The sequence below is a fragment of the Marmota marmota genome, unplaced genomic scaffold (genome assembly GCF_001458135.2).
Source record: "Marmota marmota marmota unplaced genomic scaffold, marMar, whole genome shotgun sequence".
Taxonomy (NCBI): Eukaryota; Metazoa; Chordata; class Mammalia; order Rodentia; family Sciuridae; genus Marmota; species Marmota marmota.
Window position 1 is genome coordinate 2,767,273 of NW_025999944.1, and position 18,508 is coordinate 2,785,780.

Consider the following 18,508-nt stretch of genomic DNA (forward strand, 5'->3'; position numbering starts at 1 on the left):
ACGTCTTCCCTTCCTCAGTTCAAGCATTCCCAGTTCTTGAATGGTCTTCACCATTAATGCTGCTCCATTTGCTTACCTGCTGCTTTATACTCTTTAAGGCAGAACTCTAATCGCATCAAAAACGTTTGGCTTTTAAACATCCTTTGGTGTGGAATCTGATCCATTAGTTTTTCATTCATTCAGCCATTCAGCTTTTACTGACAGTCATTGCACTTCTTGAAAGAAATGCAGTATTTTTTAAAAAATGCAGTATTTAAAAAAGTGCAGTCCTCTGAATTCAAATAGCTGGTGGCTCAATAAAGAGAAGAAATATAGAAAGCATGGTCAACATTATAACAGTGGTGTCTGTGGGGCAGTGGGGACTTAGAAGGGGAAAGTCGAGAATCCAGGCACCATGTCACAGAGGAAATGCCAAAACAGGATCTTGAAGAATAGAAATTCATTGAGAAGAAGGGGCAAGGGCACCTGACAGGTGCTAAGAGGTTTGGGAGTTCGGTGGAATGCTCTGCACTGGAGAACTATCAGGGGTGTGGGGTGGCCTGAGGGTAGACTACAGGAGAGAATAGAGAGGTAAAGAGCTCTACCTCCTCAGGACTTTGCACATAGTAGGGGTTTGGACCACATTCCATCAACACACTAAGTGCTACTTAGCCAGTTCTAATCAGCAAGCCAAACTAAGAATAAGAGACTGTTTCAAATGATGGGTTGTGATTTAAATTTGGGGTTAATGTGCAAATGAGACAGTCTCCCTAAAGCCTTTTTTGACGAGTGTAAGTTGTCATGTCGGGAGGAATTTTGCATAGTTTAGAAGGGCTAGTGATTCTGGTTTTAAAATACACGGCTGAGTGCTCCCAACAGAAACAGCAGATATGGAAAGCACTCTGGGTGCTTCCTGCTTGTGTTCTCTCTGGATGGGGACCAAGAAGCTTCAGCATAGTGTATTCCCACCCACTTGCTGCTGTGCCCTCTGTTCTGAGCTTCTAGGGGTCCATGGCTCTCCCTCTATGCTGGTGCCCTGTCTGCCAATGGGCTGGGTGCTTCCTCTGGAGATGCCTCCTTCTCTCTCCCCTGCAGACACTCCATGCCTTTGTGCTGCATGTAGCCTCCAAGTGGGGCTGTCCCGTGGTAGAGGTGGGATGGGGTGATGAAGAATGAAAGGAAAGTGACCATGACACTTGGAGCAACCAAGAGATCTTTATTGATTAACAGGGAAGGAAGAGAAAAAGAGAGAGAGAAAGAGAGACCAGGGAAAGAGAGAAGGGAGAGAGAGAGGGGGGGGGAGTGAGAGGAGAGTTTTTATAGCCAAAATCTAATGAGATCTCTAGGTCTGCAAGCTGCCTTGTTGGCATATAGTGATTGGATCATACAATAGTTGCTAAGGGTCTCATCTTCTGCCCTCAGTGAGACCGGGCAGGGGCTAGATGAGGGTTTCCTTTGCACCAGATGGATGGGGATCAAGTGTTCAGCCTTGAGTGGGATTGAATGTTCAGACTTGAGGCAAACAAGCGATAAGGAACCAGACGGGTGAGGGTGAGGGCCAAGAGTTCCGCCCACCCTGCAGCTAACATTTGTTCAGCCTGCTCTGCAACCAACAAAGAAGGTTCATAGAATCTAGTTACTGCAACTCTCTCCTCCCCACTCAGTAACCTCCAGAGAAACTCCACAGGAGTGTCCACTGTTCAGCCACCTCCCTCCCAGATTCTTGCTGAGGCTCTCTGGGACTGAACAGCCCTGGCCCAAGGGGTCAGGGCACACCTGACTGGAGCCCGGGGCACAAAGCCAGGGAACTTCACCTGCACATTTCCAGCCTCCAGAGGTTCATTCTTGATTCAGAGTGGGCTGTCTTAAAGATCACAGCTTAAACTTCCAAAGATACAAGTATGAAGGAAAACTAACGATCCCATATCAACCTTTGTCATATTTAAGACAAAAGTCATTTGCACTAGGTGTCATGAGGTATTCAAAGATAGAATGGACACTGCTTTTTCGGAGCTTGGAATCCAGTGAGGAAAACAAAGCATAGACAGATCTATATATTCTTAGTTTCTGCTTTTTGTATTTTTAATGTCTGCTGCTTTTCCCCTTGTACTTTGTACGTCCTTTTAGATCGGTTCTTCCAAGTGACAAAAGCAGGATTTCACGTAATAAGAGATGGCAGAAACAGAGCCCAGGCCACACCCAGGTAATACACCTGCAGTGGTGTCCCCGGATGAAGCCACAGGAACAGACTGCTGTTGTCTGGTTAAAGGTAACGGATGAGACTGCATCTAATCGTCTCTAATTGCTCTTCAGTCAGATGCCGCTTTCTCATGTCAAGTTTTAATAGTGAATGAATGCCCATTATTTCAACAATAACTAAAATAGCCTATTCATGATGAAGTGAACTGTTTGGCTGGCAATTCAGTTGTGGGGTTTTCTACCTTTTTTTAAAAAAAGGTTACAGAACCTTCTTTTAGGACCCTCTGAAGATAGCCTCTCTTGCAGCAGAAAAGGTAGGGCCCTTGGAATGTTGGTAGCTATCCTTAGAAGCAGAAATGTAGCCTATAAGGTCACTTTGGAGGGTGAATCCTGTCACCTTTCTCATGCAGAGGACTGATGAAGGGCCCCTAGGAAGAGCTTTTCCTAGAAGATGGCAGGGAAGTAACCTCCATGCGCAGAAAATGGGGATTATAGTCCTTCGTGTTTTGAGATGTATGGAGAAATGCTTTTTCCTTCCTGTGGAAAGAATTAGCTTAGGGGAAAGGAAAGCAAAGCCTCTGGGTCAGCAGGGTAGTGGCCAGCCCTGAAGCATGGCTGAGCCTGAAACAGAACCAACTCGGGGATCCGCTTGGTTGAGCTTAGTATTGAGGAGTGGGATCATTTTGCTTGGAAGATCCTGAAGGCCTCTGGCAATGGTTTGGAGCAACAATGAATCCGCATCTCCTGTTGGACTGTTGGGGATCACTTTTCAAATGTGACACCTTGTGGCAGACAGAAGCAACAGCAGCAGTAGGTTTTTTGGTTTGTTTGTTTGTTTTTGTTTTTTCCTGGTCCTGTCTCCCTCCCCTTCTACTATCTTTTCTAGGATAACTCTATATAGAATGTTGGAAAACACAAATGCGTGCCTGAGTAATTAAAGGGAATAATAAGAGCTGTGATATAAGTTCAGGCCCATACATTTCAAGTTATAATTCAATATGGAAATACTATCCATGCAAATACTATGAGTCCAAGATGCAATACTTTCTCCTTCCTAGGCAGTTTTTCACTTTGGAAATAAAAAAAAAAAGAGTTTTAAACTATGCTATTTTATCTACTTCTTAACCTTGCTTTAGTTGATAAATAAGCTTCCGGTCTGTTATCAGATCAATTGCCAGTCACTACAGAGTTGAAATAAGAGCCCTGAATATATGGGCTTATCACTTGTCACATGTGGATAAGAGACTAGGAAACATTGCTAACACAAAAGAGTCCCCAAGTTGCAAATTGGATATCATTTTACATTCTTTCCCACAAAGGTGGAGGAGACTTTCTGGCACTGTGCTGTTCAGCCTGCAGCTGGCCCAGGTGCCTGAACAGCATGCTCTTTTCTTCTCTGCCTCTTCCTCTCCAGCCTCCAAGCCAGCAACCACTTGGTATTTAGTTCTAATGCAGTCCTTAACCTGAACCAGGGCGAATTCTTCCAGTTAAGCTCTTGAAGTGAGATGTCTGAGGTACAAGGTCTAAACTACAAGCTCTTTCAACAGTCCCTTCCTGAGCAGGAGATGGCAGAGGGACAGTATTTGGGATGTGGCTCTGTGCTAGAATACTCTGTGGGGTGTGAGCAGAACGGGTGCTGGAATTTGCAAGGTTGAACAGTGGAAGCTGCCTGAGCTGTCCAGGAGACCTACATCTGGAACCTAGGACAGAGGCTGGGCCTTCTGATGTGGCTGCCAACCCTGGGTCCCCAGTGGAATTCTTTAGGGAAAATGGCCTTTGTACGTGACATTCAGTTTTGGAGCCTCAGCCCTCTTTATATAAAGTCTTCCAGTTCTTCCCATAGCTTTTTTCTAAGGCACAAGCCAGCCCCAGAAGCACTGGGCTAGGATAATTACAAACAATTCTATCCCCTTTCTAACCAGGTGAACACCACCACCGAGGTGTTTTTTAACCCTCCCCGCCACACTCACACATACACACAACTTTTTGATTAAACTTTCTTTTGGGTTATGGGCCCTACCAACCTAGCACCTGTAACCAAGGGGAAAACCTTGAGTGAGCGAGTCTGCAGAACGACAAAGATTTAACTACAAAGCTTTGCCTCTTGTGATGTGTGTTCTTGACTGTGGAAGGAGGCAGCTGCTAATGTCTCCAGGTGAAGAAGGGGAAAATGTTCCCTCTCAAAGGCACCCATGTTGGAGAGCACCATCCAAAGCTCCTGTAACACATTTTTATCAGTTCTCTCATTTTACAGATTAAGAAGCTGCTGCTCAGGGGATTATTTATCCTGGATACATGGCCCATGATCCCGCCCGCCCCCCCACCCCGCATTCTGCTTCTGATCAATTTCTTTCTTAGTCTGAAAAGGCTTCACCCACACTTAGCCCTGCCTTAGGATTTTCTCTCCACAGTGGGTTGATTTCCTAAAACTTGATATTTGGTAAAGAATGTCTAGCCACTTTGGTTTCTGAAAACCTCCAAATTGATGTTTTTCATGCGGGGAGATAATGTTGGATGCTACATTTTGGAATCAAATAAAAATAATAATAATAATAATAGTAATAATAATAAAACCCTGCGACAGAAGTAGGAACCACATGGGGTGAGCCACAGTGTCCTGTTCCGAATGAGCTTATGGGCAGACGGAGCTGCTGGTAGAGGTCCTCTCTTAGCCCTCAGAGCCTGTGCAGTGAGTGAGGTGAGGCAAAGAGGCCGCGCCCCGTACCTATAACTGCGTAACCTCTGCTCCTCTCTAGCTGAAGACGATGTATTTAAAGAGCCAATGAAGAAAAGACGCCGGTCGGGCCCAGGCCAGCGATTCCGAGCCCTTCAGTCAGCAGAACAGTGCGCTCTTAAGGAATGTGAGTTTATAAAACTGTGGTGTACCTTGTTTTAACCCAGCTCTGTCCTTCCCAGCTGTGTTCAAATGCTCAGAGGAGAAGGATGAAAGGTCTTCAAATGAAGATGTGTCATCTGAAAGCTTGTCTCCAGATTGCTCTGGAAGACGGGGTGATAGTATAAAAATAACCTCTTTCTGATTAGAACAAAGGCCGTGAAAATGGTTAATCTGGTGCTTTAGTGGGGGTTTGGATGCTGTTCTTACATTTTGGTCTCTTTATGACCACAGGAGAAAAGAGTCTAGGAGGTGCTAAAGCCCGTGGCAAAGCCTGAGATGGCTTCTGATTAGGAGTTGCAGAGAGGCTGGCCCTCTGGAGTTGTCGGAATTGGCGCTGCCATCTCCATCAAGTGATAATCTCCCACGGTCGCTCTCTTGCTCTCTAGTTTAAATGGCTTTTCATTTCATTTCTTTCCCTTTCTCTGCAATATTCAGCAGACTCCTCCTTTGGAGACCTAATACTTGATCTCTGCCAGGCGTATCCCAGGTAATTCATTTCTATTGATTCCAGATGAGAAATTGGAGTCACGGACCAGAAGGGTTTTGAGCAACACTTACCAGAAACTTCTGCAGTGTGTCTTCTTGGATGACAGCATTCCTAACGGAGTCAAGTATCTCATGTGAGTCGAAACCCATACCCTTGACTCAGGCGCTGATGCCTTTCCCTAGGAGGCTCGGGTGCTTTCTCCCCCTCAACAGAAAGAAGTTTTCAAGTAGAAACTAAGCAGAGAAGCCTGGGAGTTTCTGAAGCTGGGGGCCATTATCATTACTACTGATAGTTGCCATTCAGTGTGTTGTCCCTGTTGTCAGTGATTTGTTAAGTATCTTACATATGTTAAAGCTCACACCCTCTAAAGAGGAGAGCTATTTTGATCTTCCCATTTTACTGAAATTGAGGCTTAGAGAGGTTGATGCACTGAGTAAACTGAGTAAACTCAAACTGTAGGTAAGAAAAAGGGCCTGAATCCGCCCCAGGCTATGTGACTCTGAGCCTGTGCCCCGCACTATACTCGGCGAACTGACGTGAGGCGCTTGAGAGGTACCTAAGCTACAATCTCTCCTGCTCAGTTGTTGCAGAGAACAGATGAGGCAAGACACCAAAAAAGGAACAGGCATCAGGTTTATTTGGCTATAGCCAGGTTCAGAGGGCACAGCTTTTGCTGTCATCAGTCAATCCCCCGAACCCTGAGTTCAGGTAGTTTCAGAACTTTATACCCAGCATGTAAGGGGAGGGGCTCAGAAGTTCACCGTCTGCAGAAGATCACATAAAAGCAGCTTTTTCTTTCACTGTACTGGGCAAGTTGACCCTTCAAGAACAACCCCTGAGAAGGGGAGAGCTTCTTCTCCCCTTTCTTCTCTCCCCTGCCAGCTGTTACCTTGGAACCCAGTTGGTAACTTCTCTTATCTTAGAAATGTAAACATCTCTGTGAGGCTCCAGCTCAAGGCCAGAGGCTTTATTAAAGGATCTGTCTTTTTAAAATTTAATTTTATTTTTTTTATCACACTTTGCATTTGCAAACACACTTCTACAAACTAGAGAAGCTTATTAAAGGATCTGTCTTTTTTATTTTATTTTATTTTTTATCACACTTTGCATTTGCAAACACACTTCTACAAACTGGAGAAGCTTAGTTAAGATTTTCTGTGGAGAAGGGGGTGCCACTACACAGTAAGACTCTGGGTTGCTCCTAATACTGCTTTGCCTCTGTGTAAGTTTTATTAGGGACAAGAATGTGTAATTTCTATTGAACACAAACAAGGTGCCTCACATCTGTATAGAATTATATTTACCAAGTATTTTTGCATAGTTTCATGCCCCCACCCCCACCCAGGCCAACTCTGTGTGGCGAATAACACTTTCCTTTGACCAAGGAGAGAGTAGAGATTTTGAGGATGCAGTGACTTGCCCAGGATTAGAACTCAGTTCCTTGCATTCTGTTCTGATCGTCTCCCCACTACACCTGGATGATCATAAAAATGTGCATTTTATAATTAATACAGAAACAGGCTTCTTACCTTGATTGAAAAGCCATCATTGGATCCGATCTACATTGGCTTATTTGGAAGCACTGGGGCTGGGAAGAGCTCCCTGATCAATGCCATCATCCAGCAGGCAATGTTTCTGCCCGTGTCTGGAGAAAGCATTTGCACTTCTTGTATCGTCCAAGTGCGCTCGGGCTGCTGTGAGCAGTATGAGGCCAAAATCCACCTTCTCTCTGACCAGGCAAGTGTGTCCCCCGTCCTCTTCCCTCCCATCCTTCCTCCCCACTCCCTGCCTTCCTTCCCTCTTCCTCCTCTCTGTTCCTTCTTTCTCCCTTCTCACTGTCTCACATCCCTTGCATACACAGCTCATGCTTTTGTTGAGTGGAAAGACCGTATTGTGGAATGAGAAAGCTCAGTGGAGTGAGATGGGTTCTGGCCAGGTCCTGTAAAGCTCCCTGTGGCACTTGGGACCAGCCATTTCTCCTTGGGGCCCTGTTTCCTCATCCACACAGCCAGGGGGCATGGTAGCTGATCTGAGATGTCCTGATGATGCAGCCCGGGCCCTGCACGGGGTAGCATGGTTCCTCCTGTTCCTGTGTCACCAAGGGTGTGTCCCTGCTCTGCCTTGGCAGGAGTGGAAAGAGGAGCTGAAGAACTTGACTAAACTCCTGCACAGTGCAGAGGAGCCAGGCAGGGAAGAGGTGGACCCCTGGGATGGGGATGGCGCAGTGGAGGAGGCCATCTGGAAGCTAAGGATGGTCTATGGAACTGGGGCAGAAAGAAAGAACTATGAGGAGCTACTGAGGGCAAAGCCCAAAGGGAAGATTCCCACCTCCAGAGTCATCACTCTCAAGGCAGAAGAGGTAGGTAGCTTCAGGATTTGCTTTCTTCATTTTATCACGGGTCTTAAATAAAACAGTGAGTCCATTTAGAGGACTTACCTGAGATACAGTGTTTTTATTAGAAATAAATTGATGCCTGATTCAGAGTTATTCATGACCCAAGTTATCTTTCATTCTGGCTGTTGAATAGAAATTTTTAGCATCTGAATGGAGGAGGTTTTACGCAGAGAAAATACCATTTATCGTTAGTTAAGGATTAACTAAGGATACTATTTAGCTGCAAATGATAAAAATAAAGATATAGGATAGCTTAAACATATAGGGGTTTATTCATCTTCTCATGTAAGCAGTCTGGGGGCAGCAGGGTCCTGGGTTGATGGAGAGGCTCAGCAGTGTCAGGTCAGCTTCTCTGCAGAGTTCTTGGCCTTCAACACACTCACTGCCTTGTTGTCCCAAGGTCGCTACTGAAGTCAGTGCTAGACTTCACAGCTAGCCTCGTGGAAAGAAGTTGGAAAAGCTGGCACCTACCATCTCTCCCCTTTCATCAGGAAATAAAATCTTTCCCAGAAATACCCTCAACAAATTTGTGTGTTGATTTCATTATGTAGAAGGGAGCCACGTGATCTTTCCTAGCTGAAGGGAGATCGACAGGAGGCAAGAAGCAGGATTGTCCTGATTGGCTTAGACCCATCACTCTCCACTGCCTCCCCAGGCAGACAGACGAAAACTCAGGGTGGTGCTATGTGAACTTTTTAAAATTTAATTTCCATATTAAAACAAAATATTTGTGGGAGCAACACTTAGTTTATTCAAGTTGTGCATTTAAAAACCTAGTTTTTCTTGTTTCTTAAAATTCATCCTTAAAGTATTGTTATTCTATTTAGAAATCTGGTGATTTTTGCACAAAATAAGAATAGTTGCTTATGTACGTCCTAACATCTTATGTCCAATTATCCCCTGATTAACAAAGCAAATCCTTAAATATTTAATGCTACTTAGATATTTACAAATTTAAATTTCCTTAGATTTTTTTTTTGTATTATAATTAAAGTGTAATGTGTATGAGTCTGTCAGAATATTTTAAGCAGTCGATGGGCACATTGGAAGTCAAATGAATGAAACCTTTCAAAGCCCTTGCAGAGCAGACGACGGGCCTCCTGACATCCATTGGCCAGGCCTTCAACAGACCTGTGTCCAGTTGACCCAGGAGAAAAGAGCTGGGAGCACGCTGGTGTGTGACTGTGACCTTCCTTCTCAGGCAGGAGAACTGTCCGTCAAGCTGGACCCCTACATCCGGACTCAGAGGAGAGACGGGGACGGAGAATCAGCTGAAACCCGAATCTGGCCCTTGATCAAACATGTGGAAGTGACTCTCCCCAAATCCTCGCTAATTCCGGAAGGGGTGGTGCTGGTGGACATTCCAGGCACAGGCGACTTCAACAGCAAGAGGGATGAGATGTGGAAAAAGGTGATTCTCTTTCACTGAGCTTCTTTCCTCTTCCCTCACCTCCTCCATCCTTTCTAAGCCAAAAAAAAAAAAAAATTCTACTTCCAACTTAGAGAATTTTATGAGTTCACTGGGATTAAATTCTACTTTATATGGTCTGTGGACAGTCAGCTATAGAGAGACCTCAGAGTAAGCAGAGTAATCCAAGACAGAGTGGGGTAGGGAGAGAGTGCAGCGGGTGCAGGGCCCAACAGCTGCTCATTGAAGACCTAGAGGCTGCGGCCACGTTGATGAGGGACAGAAACCAGCTAAAGCAATACCAGATCAAGAGGGGTCATGGAAAGGACATCAGAGGACCTCAGGAGATACGGTCAGGCCTCAGGAACACCCATCAGGCTTGAAGTAGCTGTTCTCTGTCATTCTCTGCCTGGCCTCCTCTGACTGCCTCCCTTCCCACGGCTCTTCACAAAGACCCGCTTCTCTTAGTTTTCTTAGCCATTAGGATCCACATTGTCAAAAATGACCACCCTACCCCTGTCTCTAAATGACCTTGAAGTTCATGGGCTTAGCACTGTCTTTATGTCTTTTTGCTCAAATTTCTTAGAGGAAAAATCTGACAGGTTACTGCCCAGCTAATGGATTAATTCTCTCCAGATTAGGTGTCCATCCCCAGTGCAGCCAGCTGTGGTGGAAGGCGGTGGTCTGGATGGAGGTCCATTCCTTCCACCAAAGGCTTGGGTTGGAGCTCGGTTCCCAGCAATGGAATGCTCAGTCACCTCCAGATGTGAGAACCAACAGAGAGTCAGCCTTAAGGGCAATTAGCAACTCACACCTAGTGACCAGAGGTTGAGGTGTTCTGAGGTATCTCATTGTTCATTTATTATCACACACATGCAATAAACTAAGCCAGAGGAGGCAAAGATCATAGCTAATAATGACAGCGGACATTTACTGAACATTTATTCTGTGCCAGGCACTGTTCTAAGTGAAGTAAATTGCACCCATAACAGAGATTTTAGCCCTGGGGGGCTTCTGCTCTTAACTCTTACTCTATTCTACAGTTCTCTCTGTGAATGAGAACTCAGAGAATGACCTATTATATTAAGAATCACATACGCTCATCCCTCAGTGTCCATGGGGGTTGGTTCCAGGATGCCCTGTGGACACCAGACTCCTCAGATGCTCCAAGTTCCTCATATCAGATGGTGTAATACTTTCACATAATCTACGCACATCTGTCCATATACTTTAAATCATCTCCAGATGACTTATGGTACTATACAATGTTAATACAAATAGTTGTTGTATTGTTTTAGGGAATAATGACAAGAAAATGACACATTCAGTAAAGATGAATATATATTTTTTTGGTACTGGGGATTAAAACTAGGAGTGATCTACCCATGAGCTACACCCCCAGCCCTTTTTTTTGGGGGGGGGGAGACTAGACCTCCTTAAGTTGTTTAGGCTGGCCTCAAACTGTCTGGCCTCAAATCCTCCTACCTCTGTCTCCACATCTGTTGTGCACCACCATACCTGCCACAGTTTTTTAGAATATTTTCCCTCCATAGGTGTTTGAGTCCTTGGTTGGGGAACTCATGGACCTGCAGGGCTGTCTATATGTGTGTGTGTGTAATGTTTAAAATGCACAGCAGACAGTAGGGCCTGCCCTTCTGGGAGGATACACCCCTCCAGCTACAGACAGTTTCTGTGTTTACTGTCACTCTTTACTCATACTCCTGTATTGCTTGTGTATTTTGCACAAACATGTATGGTGTTTACACCTAACACGTTGAAAGCAAAATATAACGAGATTGAAGGAGAAGCAGAGCCTTCCCACAAGGGCCTTGGAGTCTCTTAGAAGAGGTAAAGCACACAGCAGGCAGATGACAAGTGAACTGGAGGCCATGAGGCCCTTTCCCTGGATGGGGTGTGGTCAGATACACTGGCCACTCATCACAGCCCACAGATCTGGCTGGAGAGGCGCTCTGAGGAGGTTGGTTGGAGTGGGAGATAGTTCCCAGGGTGCTCTGCTTGGCCGGGGCTCCCCTGCATTCCTGCGGTTTCATGATTGCTTCTCGTAAGGAATTTCTGAAGATTTCCCTGTTCAGGGAGAGCAGAGCACAGGGACACGTCTCTCTGGCTACCAGATTTGCCTTCCCTAAAAACCATCACCAATTCAGACATCCTTGGTCTGCCATCTACAAACTGGGTACTTTCAACACATCACCTAACCCCTCCGAGGCCCATTCATCATGGGGAGATGGAAGTGGGGGTGGCAGGTACCATCGCACCCACTCCTGAGTCCTGTTGGTCTTGTTCTATAGATAAGATTTGTATGTGTGTGTGTGTGTGTGTGTGTGTGTGTGTGTGTGTGTATGTCTCCCATGGCTCTGACTTTATCAATCCTGGCAGTTGGGAGCTTGGTGTAAGCCACCCAGTTAATGTACACTCCTTTTCAAATTCTCCACTTCAAATTCTGTCACAGATCATAGCCTTTCATGTGAACGTACATTTAGTAAGCACCTGTGGTTTATCAGAACCATAGGGAATGCGAGGGTCAAGAGGGCCTGCTCCCAAGGAGCTCCCATCTGGTGTCCTTCATCTTCCTCACCTGATTGGATGGTTGCTGCCCTCCATGGACGCTGAGCTCAAAACTCTCTAAATTGACTATAATTTGTGAAGTGGGAGGGGGGCAGTTATTGATTTTTTTCTCTTGTTTAAATGAAAGACAATTCACAAATAGGTAAGGGCTGGAATCCATAGTCACAGGGTCCTAAGTAGTCTTTATCTCGCAGGCTCTGTCTTCTTCTCCCTAGTTCAAGGGTTTGTCTAACTCATAAAACCTAAGCTTTTAAAGCAGCAATCTGTAGAGCCAAGAGGGTGTGGACACAGGGTAGGGTGTATTAAGCAGATGGGGTTTCCAAGTCCCCCACTCTGAATTCCACCAGAGAAGTTGTTTTTAAAACAAGTTCATGTGTTGGGATTCTTTCCAGTCCACTGACTCTGAGCTGGCTACCGACCCAAGGGAAGGATGCTGGAACTGCTTGGTGTTAAAGGAAGTGGATAGAGGGGATGTCCTGCGAGGAGAGGGTGACAGGTTGTGCCCCAGCCGGAAGTTAGGAAACATGCTCTCCACTTCAAATTCTACCACTCACTAGCTGTGTGGTCATGGGAAAGATGAATTTGAAACTCCCTGCTGTAGGTTAATGTATCTCAATTTTGTGTCTTTTGGAGCTAGATAACTCTTTGTCACAGGGTGCTGTCGTGGGCATGCAGGACATTTAGCCTTTACCCACTATTACCCCATGTTGTCACAATTAAAAATGTCTCCAGGGCTGGGGTTGTGGCTCACTTGTAGAGTGCTTGCCCAGCATATGTAATGCCCACATTGCCAGATATCCTGTAGGGCACAAAATCTCCACTAGTTTAAAACCACTGCCATAAAGCAAAATAATGATTTAATTATCAGATCACAAACTTATCATAGCTTTATGTGCAAAGTACTGTCTTGTCTTGATCCCTGAGTTGGCTAAGCTTTTCATTTATATGGAGATAAGAGAAGCAATATGACAAGAGAAGCATCAGAGGCAACCCACATTGGCTTGTCAGTGAGAGTTGCACATTTAATAAAGTAGCATTTATGCTATTATGATGTGGTATTATGTGTTCCTTTCCTTTGCAATTTATAATCCTAAAGTGCCTGGTTTCCTGCTGCCACATGGTGGCCATATGCTAGACATGCAGAGACCATCAAACCTCACACTGAAGCTGCAGGTGACAGACAGGTTTGGGGTAGATGCATAGATGCACTGAATTTTCCTTAGAGGACAATTGAGATGAAGCAAGTGAGTGACAGATTTGGGATGAGAGGACCTATTTCTTGAATTCTGTCACTCAACCATACCACAGACATCTGCAAAGTTCTGGTAATGGCCAAACGGAGCTTGGGGTGATGTGGATTCCAAGATGAAGGGTACAGAGAGCTCCTTTCCTTCTTGGGGCAGAGCTGGCCCTGCACAGTAACTGTCTGAGAGGAACTATGGCAGGCAAGTCCAGGTGGTCTAGGATGCTGAGGAGAGGCAGCCAGCCCATCTGCCGTGGTCCCGAGTGGCCCTGAAGGATGAATGGACACTAAGTAGAGGCTGTGGCAAGTGCAGAGGCCCCAAGAGCTAAAGAGCAGGGACCTGCATGCAGCTCTGGCTGGCTGGTGCAGAGGGAGGAGGGAGGTGTGCTTGAGAGACAGGGCAGGAGGCAGGGTGTCTGGGGAGTGGACACAGGTGATCCCCAAGGAATCATCCTCCAGAACCAAGCCACCATTCATGCTCTGACCCCTGCTGTGGGCATGTTCCTCAGACCATTGATAAGTGCTCAGCGATCTGGGTGATCAGCGACATAGAAAGAGTTTCCGGAGGGAGAGCCCATGAAGACCTTCTGAATGAGAGCATCAAAGCCTGCCAGCGAGGCTTCTGCAGGGACGTTGCCCTAGTGGTCACCAAGACAGACAAGCTCCACCTGCCGGAATATCTAAGGTATAGTGCTGGGCTTGTGGGGAGGTGGGTCCCAGCTGGGGATCCCCTACCCAGCTCCAGGGTGTAGGCTTAGTGCTAAGCCAGCTGTCCCCTACCCAGCTCCAGGGTGTAGGCTTAGTGCTAAGCCAGCTGTCCCCTACACAGCTCCAGCGCGGTGGCGCACACCAGTCAGTATGCAAACGGCATCCCTGGGTCGTGCAGCATTGGCCCTTGCCCCACAGAAATGGAACTTGTAGATGCCCCACAACTAGGAGTCCATTCTGTAAAACTGTCTGGCCTGATACAGCTTTGAAGGATCAGGTTCTGTTTCAGATTTTTCTCCTCCTGAGATTTTTTAACTCATCTGCAAAAGGCCCTTAAAGTTTTAGAACATTGGCCCAAAGGGAAAGTGTTCTCTGAGAGTTACAGTCTAACAGTGAAGAATGAAAGGTGAGCAGCATGGAGCCTGGTGGGGATTAACAGAGGTGGGCTTGCATGCAGATCTCTGATCCCCCAGTGACTGCAGAGACTGCACCTTATCTTCCATATTGAGACACTTTGAGTAAAAGGTGGACCAACAGAGGATGGGTGGTGTGCACTGCAATGCCCTGGGCACACTGACATGTGGTCACCATGCAACCTTGTGGGTGCTTCGCTGCTCTCACAAGAGCTTCTTCGCCTGCCCCCTCCACCATCTCCCCCAGGCCCTCTGAAACTCAAGTCTGCCGCTCCAGGAAGTCACTTGGTCTTGTTGGAATTTCAGCTTCATTTTTCTTCTCTGCAGTTCCTTCCCACTCTCCTCTCATCAACGAGTAGCTCCCCCTTCCCAATGCCAACACTAAACCTAAACAGAATTTAATCAGATTCAGTAACTGTTTATTGAATGCCGTGGTGGGCTGCGGATTGCCTCATCTCTGAGCTTACAGTCTCAAAGAGGGTTGAAGGTTGTATGAGAAGGACAAGCAGAGTCTGTGACCCTAGCCTGAGAGGACTGCCTTGTGACTGGGACCCGGAGGGAGGTCACAGGAAATTTCGCAAAGAGCATTGATAAATAAAGGCACTTTTTTCCAAATGGACGCTGGAGGTAGATCAGAAGAGGGGGCTTTGCTAGGCGCGGTGGCGCACACCAGACATCCCAGCAGCTCAGAAGGCTGAGGCAGGAGGATTGGGAGTTCCAAGCCAGCCTCAGCACCTTAGCAAGGCACTAAGCAACTCAGTGAGACCCTCTCTCTAAATAAAATAGAAAAAAAAAAGAAAAAAGGGATGTGGATGTAGCTCAGTGGTTAAGTAACCCTGGGCTCAATTCCCAGTATCAAACAAAACAAAACAAAGAAAAAAAAAAAAAAGAGGGGCCTTTGGACCAAGGAACTTATACAAAGCCACCGAGGTGGCAGACCATACTGCTTTCAGGGAAAGTTAGAGGACTGCTGGGTCACGTGATGGAAGTTCAGTAATTGTGCATTTTTCTGATTTTATTTCAGGGAAAGAAAGCTTGGAAATGTAAGTATGGACCAGTTGTTTTTAAATAATACTTTTTTATGCCTGATACTACATAATATTAATATATACGGATGTGACTGGGCCAAATGAAGATGGCCCCATTAATGTGCAACCTGTCCCTCCATCACGATTGGAAATGCTGGCTTCTTTGCATGCTTTTATTTCTTTTTACTATCTAGCAAGCTGTTCAAAGTCAGCGAGAGGCTGTTTTGGAAAGAAATGAAATGATAAAGCAACAGAGGAGTAGAAATCTCAAGGAAAAACTGAAGGTGAGTTTACCAATCTTCCTATGTATTTTTGTGCTTTACCAGATTTTGAGAAACAGAAGTATATTTGGTCCTGCATGGTAGCAGGGTCATAACTTTGGAGTGGACAATTTGAACTTCAACTCAGTCCTACTCCTCAATGTCTCTGTGACCTGAGGCAATGACATTACCTCTTCTGCTTCTGCTTTCTCATCTATAAAATGGGGATCTAATCATATCTGTCTCTATGACTCTTGGAAAAATTGCATGAGGACATTGTCTATTGAGAAGATGTCCCAGGTAAGTCAGGGATCCCCATCCAGTTTGAGGTGCTCAAGGAGAAATTATGGAGCATTGTGGGAACTCGGGAAAGATATCCACTCACATGGACAGTAGGTAGGGGTGGTCCTGGGAAAATGTCCCAGCCTCTTGAGCAGAATTTTAAAGAACCAATAGTCTTTAGTCAGGATAAGACATAGCGGAAGGTGTGCTCAGGGAACAGGTAAGAACATGTGGACATTGGTCGCTGTGTTTGGCTTCATGCAGGTAGTTTTGAACAGCTCAGTAAAGGGAGTCCTGGGAGATGAGGCCAGCACTGTTTCCCCAGCTTGAAAAATCATTCTGTGGACTCTTTGTGTTTTCTTAAATTATTTCTGCTATTTTGTCACTAAAATTATGTAAACATAAAACTTCTTATTATGCAGTCTCAGCTATAAAACTGAAACCAATTTTAAGATGAAACGTACAAAAAACAAAACAAAACACCATAAACTATGTCAGATGATATGGATTTGCCAGAACCAAATCTTCAGTTCTAGGCTCAGTGGTAATGTTAAGGTGAGACTGCAATAAATCACCAAGTCCATCTTAAAGCAGGAGAAGGAACCTTTATTCACCAGTTGGTGGTCCGGATCCACCAGCTGGCAGGCCAAGGGATAGGCTGCAAGTCTATACACTTCGACCCCCTTCCAGGGTTTGAGTACACCTTTTATTTTCACTATGTTGTCACGAAAATGCTGTAAACAGAAAACTTCTTATTATAGCAGTCTCAGACAGCTATAAAACTTAAACCAATTTTAAGATGAAATGTACAAAAAAACCACAGTAAACCTGCCAGAATAGGTCCAAAATCATATTAAAGCATAAGTGGCTGTTGCTAGAATTCAAAACCATAAACAAACATCATGAGATCTAAAATCATAAGCAGAAAAGATAGTGGACCAAAACATCCCTAGTTGTGTACAAGTTAAAAAAATGGTTACTAACATCTAGACAATCTTTGACAGGGTACATTGTTCAAGAAAAACCAGAACCAAAGAGAGAACACTTTTACATTGTATAAGAATAGTCATTTTGTGTTGCCAAACATGTTATGCTTAGCAACTGTTGATGGATACAGAGGTGGGGCTTTTCCTGGGAGAAGCATTTCTTACATGATGTGGAGTTTCAAGGTAAAACGGAATCTGTTTGGTCATTGCCCATATGGCCTGGCCATAACAGTAAAATATTTGACCACTGTCAATATCTCTGTATTCAATAGCTTTCTGCATTGTGACTTCAATGTCATTGAGGCAGGAAATGTTGCCTGTACTACATGGACTTAAGAAACTCAGAGCTTTTGTTTCTGGTTCAGGATGATAAGGCCACATATTTGAGCCAAAGCCTTCTGCCAAGCAATCAAATGCCAGTCTTCATGAGGTGATAATTCAGCAAAGCTGTTCTTAATCTTCTGGTCTTGTTGGCATTAAAGAAATACCCATTTTATGGGGATCTAATCATATTATTTCTGGAACTGGAAATAAAATACTTCAAGGCACAGTTCCTAACAGTTCTTTGCTAATAAATGTGGCCACTCAGTGTGCAAGAGTGAAGGTCTGTGCAGCAGTGCCTTGGCTCCTGCGGCAGCTACATTTCTTATTGAGGGATGTAAGTTCAGGTGTGCAACCCACGTCTTGGGTGGCCAGGTAAAGCCTGAATTTTCCAACCACCGTTCCTTTTTTTTTTTCTTTTTTTCATTACTAGGGATTGAACCCAGGGCTTTATACATACTAGGCAAGTGCTCTACCACTGAGCTACACCTCCAGTCCTTTTTATTTTACTTTGAGAGAAGGTCCTGTTAAGTTGCCCAAGCTGGCCTTGAACTTGAGATTCTCCTGCCTCAGCCTCCCTTTGCTGGGATCACAGGTGTGCACCACTGCGCCTGACTCCAGCCACGATGTTTGTTTGAACAATTGTGAAGCTTTTGCTTGTACTGCATGCCTTCACTTGGAGCAAATTTAATCTTAATCATAGAAAATATGAGGAAGAAAATATGAGGAAGAAGTGGGCTGACTACAAGGCAGTCATTCATGTAGCTATAGGTCAATGTTTTTAAATTATAAAAAGAAAATTATAAACAGTAAGGACAGAGCTTGTAGATCAAATGGGGACTCTGAAGGCATCAGAAGAGGGCCAGTGAGGTGAGGAGGGGGAAGAAGAGAGTGAGGAAGGGAAGGGCTCAAGTTTCCATGCTGCAGAGAAGTCTTAGAGGAGGGACTAAAAATCCCTCACTGGCTGCAAGTTACAAGGTCATGAGCATTCCTCATGCTCGGATCTGAAGCTGGATTGCTGTGGGCTGTGCCAGCTCCTTGTTCCAGAAGCTGGGCGGCTAAGAGAAAAGGAGAGGGAAATTCTCTCTCTCTCTCTCTCTCTCTCTCTCTCTCTCACACACACACACACACACACACACACACACACACACACACAATGTTCTACACACATTTCCCCTCCTGCTATTCAGAGTGGTACTCGCTCTGGTGCTAGATGGAAGGAGTTGAAAGGGACTCCCTGAAGGTGATCTGCTCTCATACCCTTTCTCCAAACCTTTTGAGACTCACATATTCCTTAGTCTCTTTGGACCGCTCTGA

The 18,508-nt window shown here is 45.3% G+C and overlaps 1 protein-coding gene across 4 annotated transcripts in view; it reads left to right on the plus strand.

The window, feature by feature from the left end:
* Window positions 1-18,508, plus strand: part of Nuggc (nuclear GTPase, germinal center associated) — a 45,680-nt gene that overhangs the window by 6,189 nt on the left and 20,983 nt on the right. For all 4 annotated transcript variants that reach the window (XR_007347013.1, XR_007347012.1, XM_015499435.2 and 1 more), the window contains exons 2-10: window positions 2,107-2,248; window positions 4,935-5,039; window positions 5,586-5,694; window positions 7,076-7,298; window positions 7,690-7,920; window positions 9,158-9,367; window positions 13,703-13,878; window positions 15,339-15,357; window positions 15,537-15,626. Coding sequence is in view for 2 of the 4 variants with exons in the window: in XM_015499435.2 (XP_015354921.1) it covers window positions 2,152-2,248; window positions 4,935-5,039; window positions 5,586-5,694; window positions 7,076-7,298; window positions 7,690-7,920; window positions 9,158-9,367; window positions 13,703-13,878; window positions 15,339-15,357; window positions 15,537-15,626 (1,260 nt within the window). In the remaining 2 variants the exon portion in view is untranslated. The remainder of the gene's footprint in view (window positions 1-2,106; window positions 2,249-4,934; window positions 5,040-5,585; window positions 5,695-7,075; window positions 7,299-7,689; window positions 7,921-9,157; window positions 9,368-13,702; window positions 13,879-15,338; window positions 15,358-15,536; window positions 15,627-18,508) is intronic.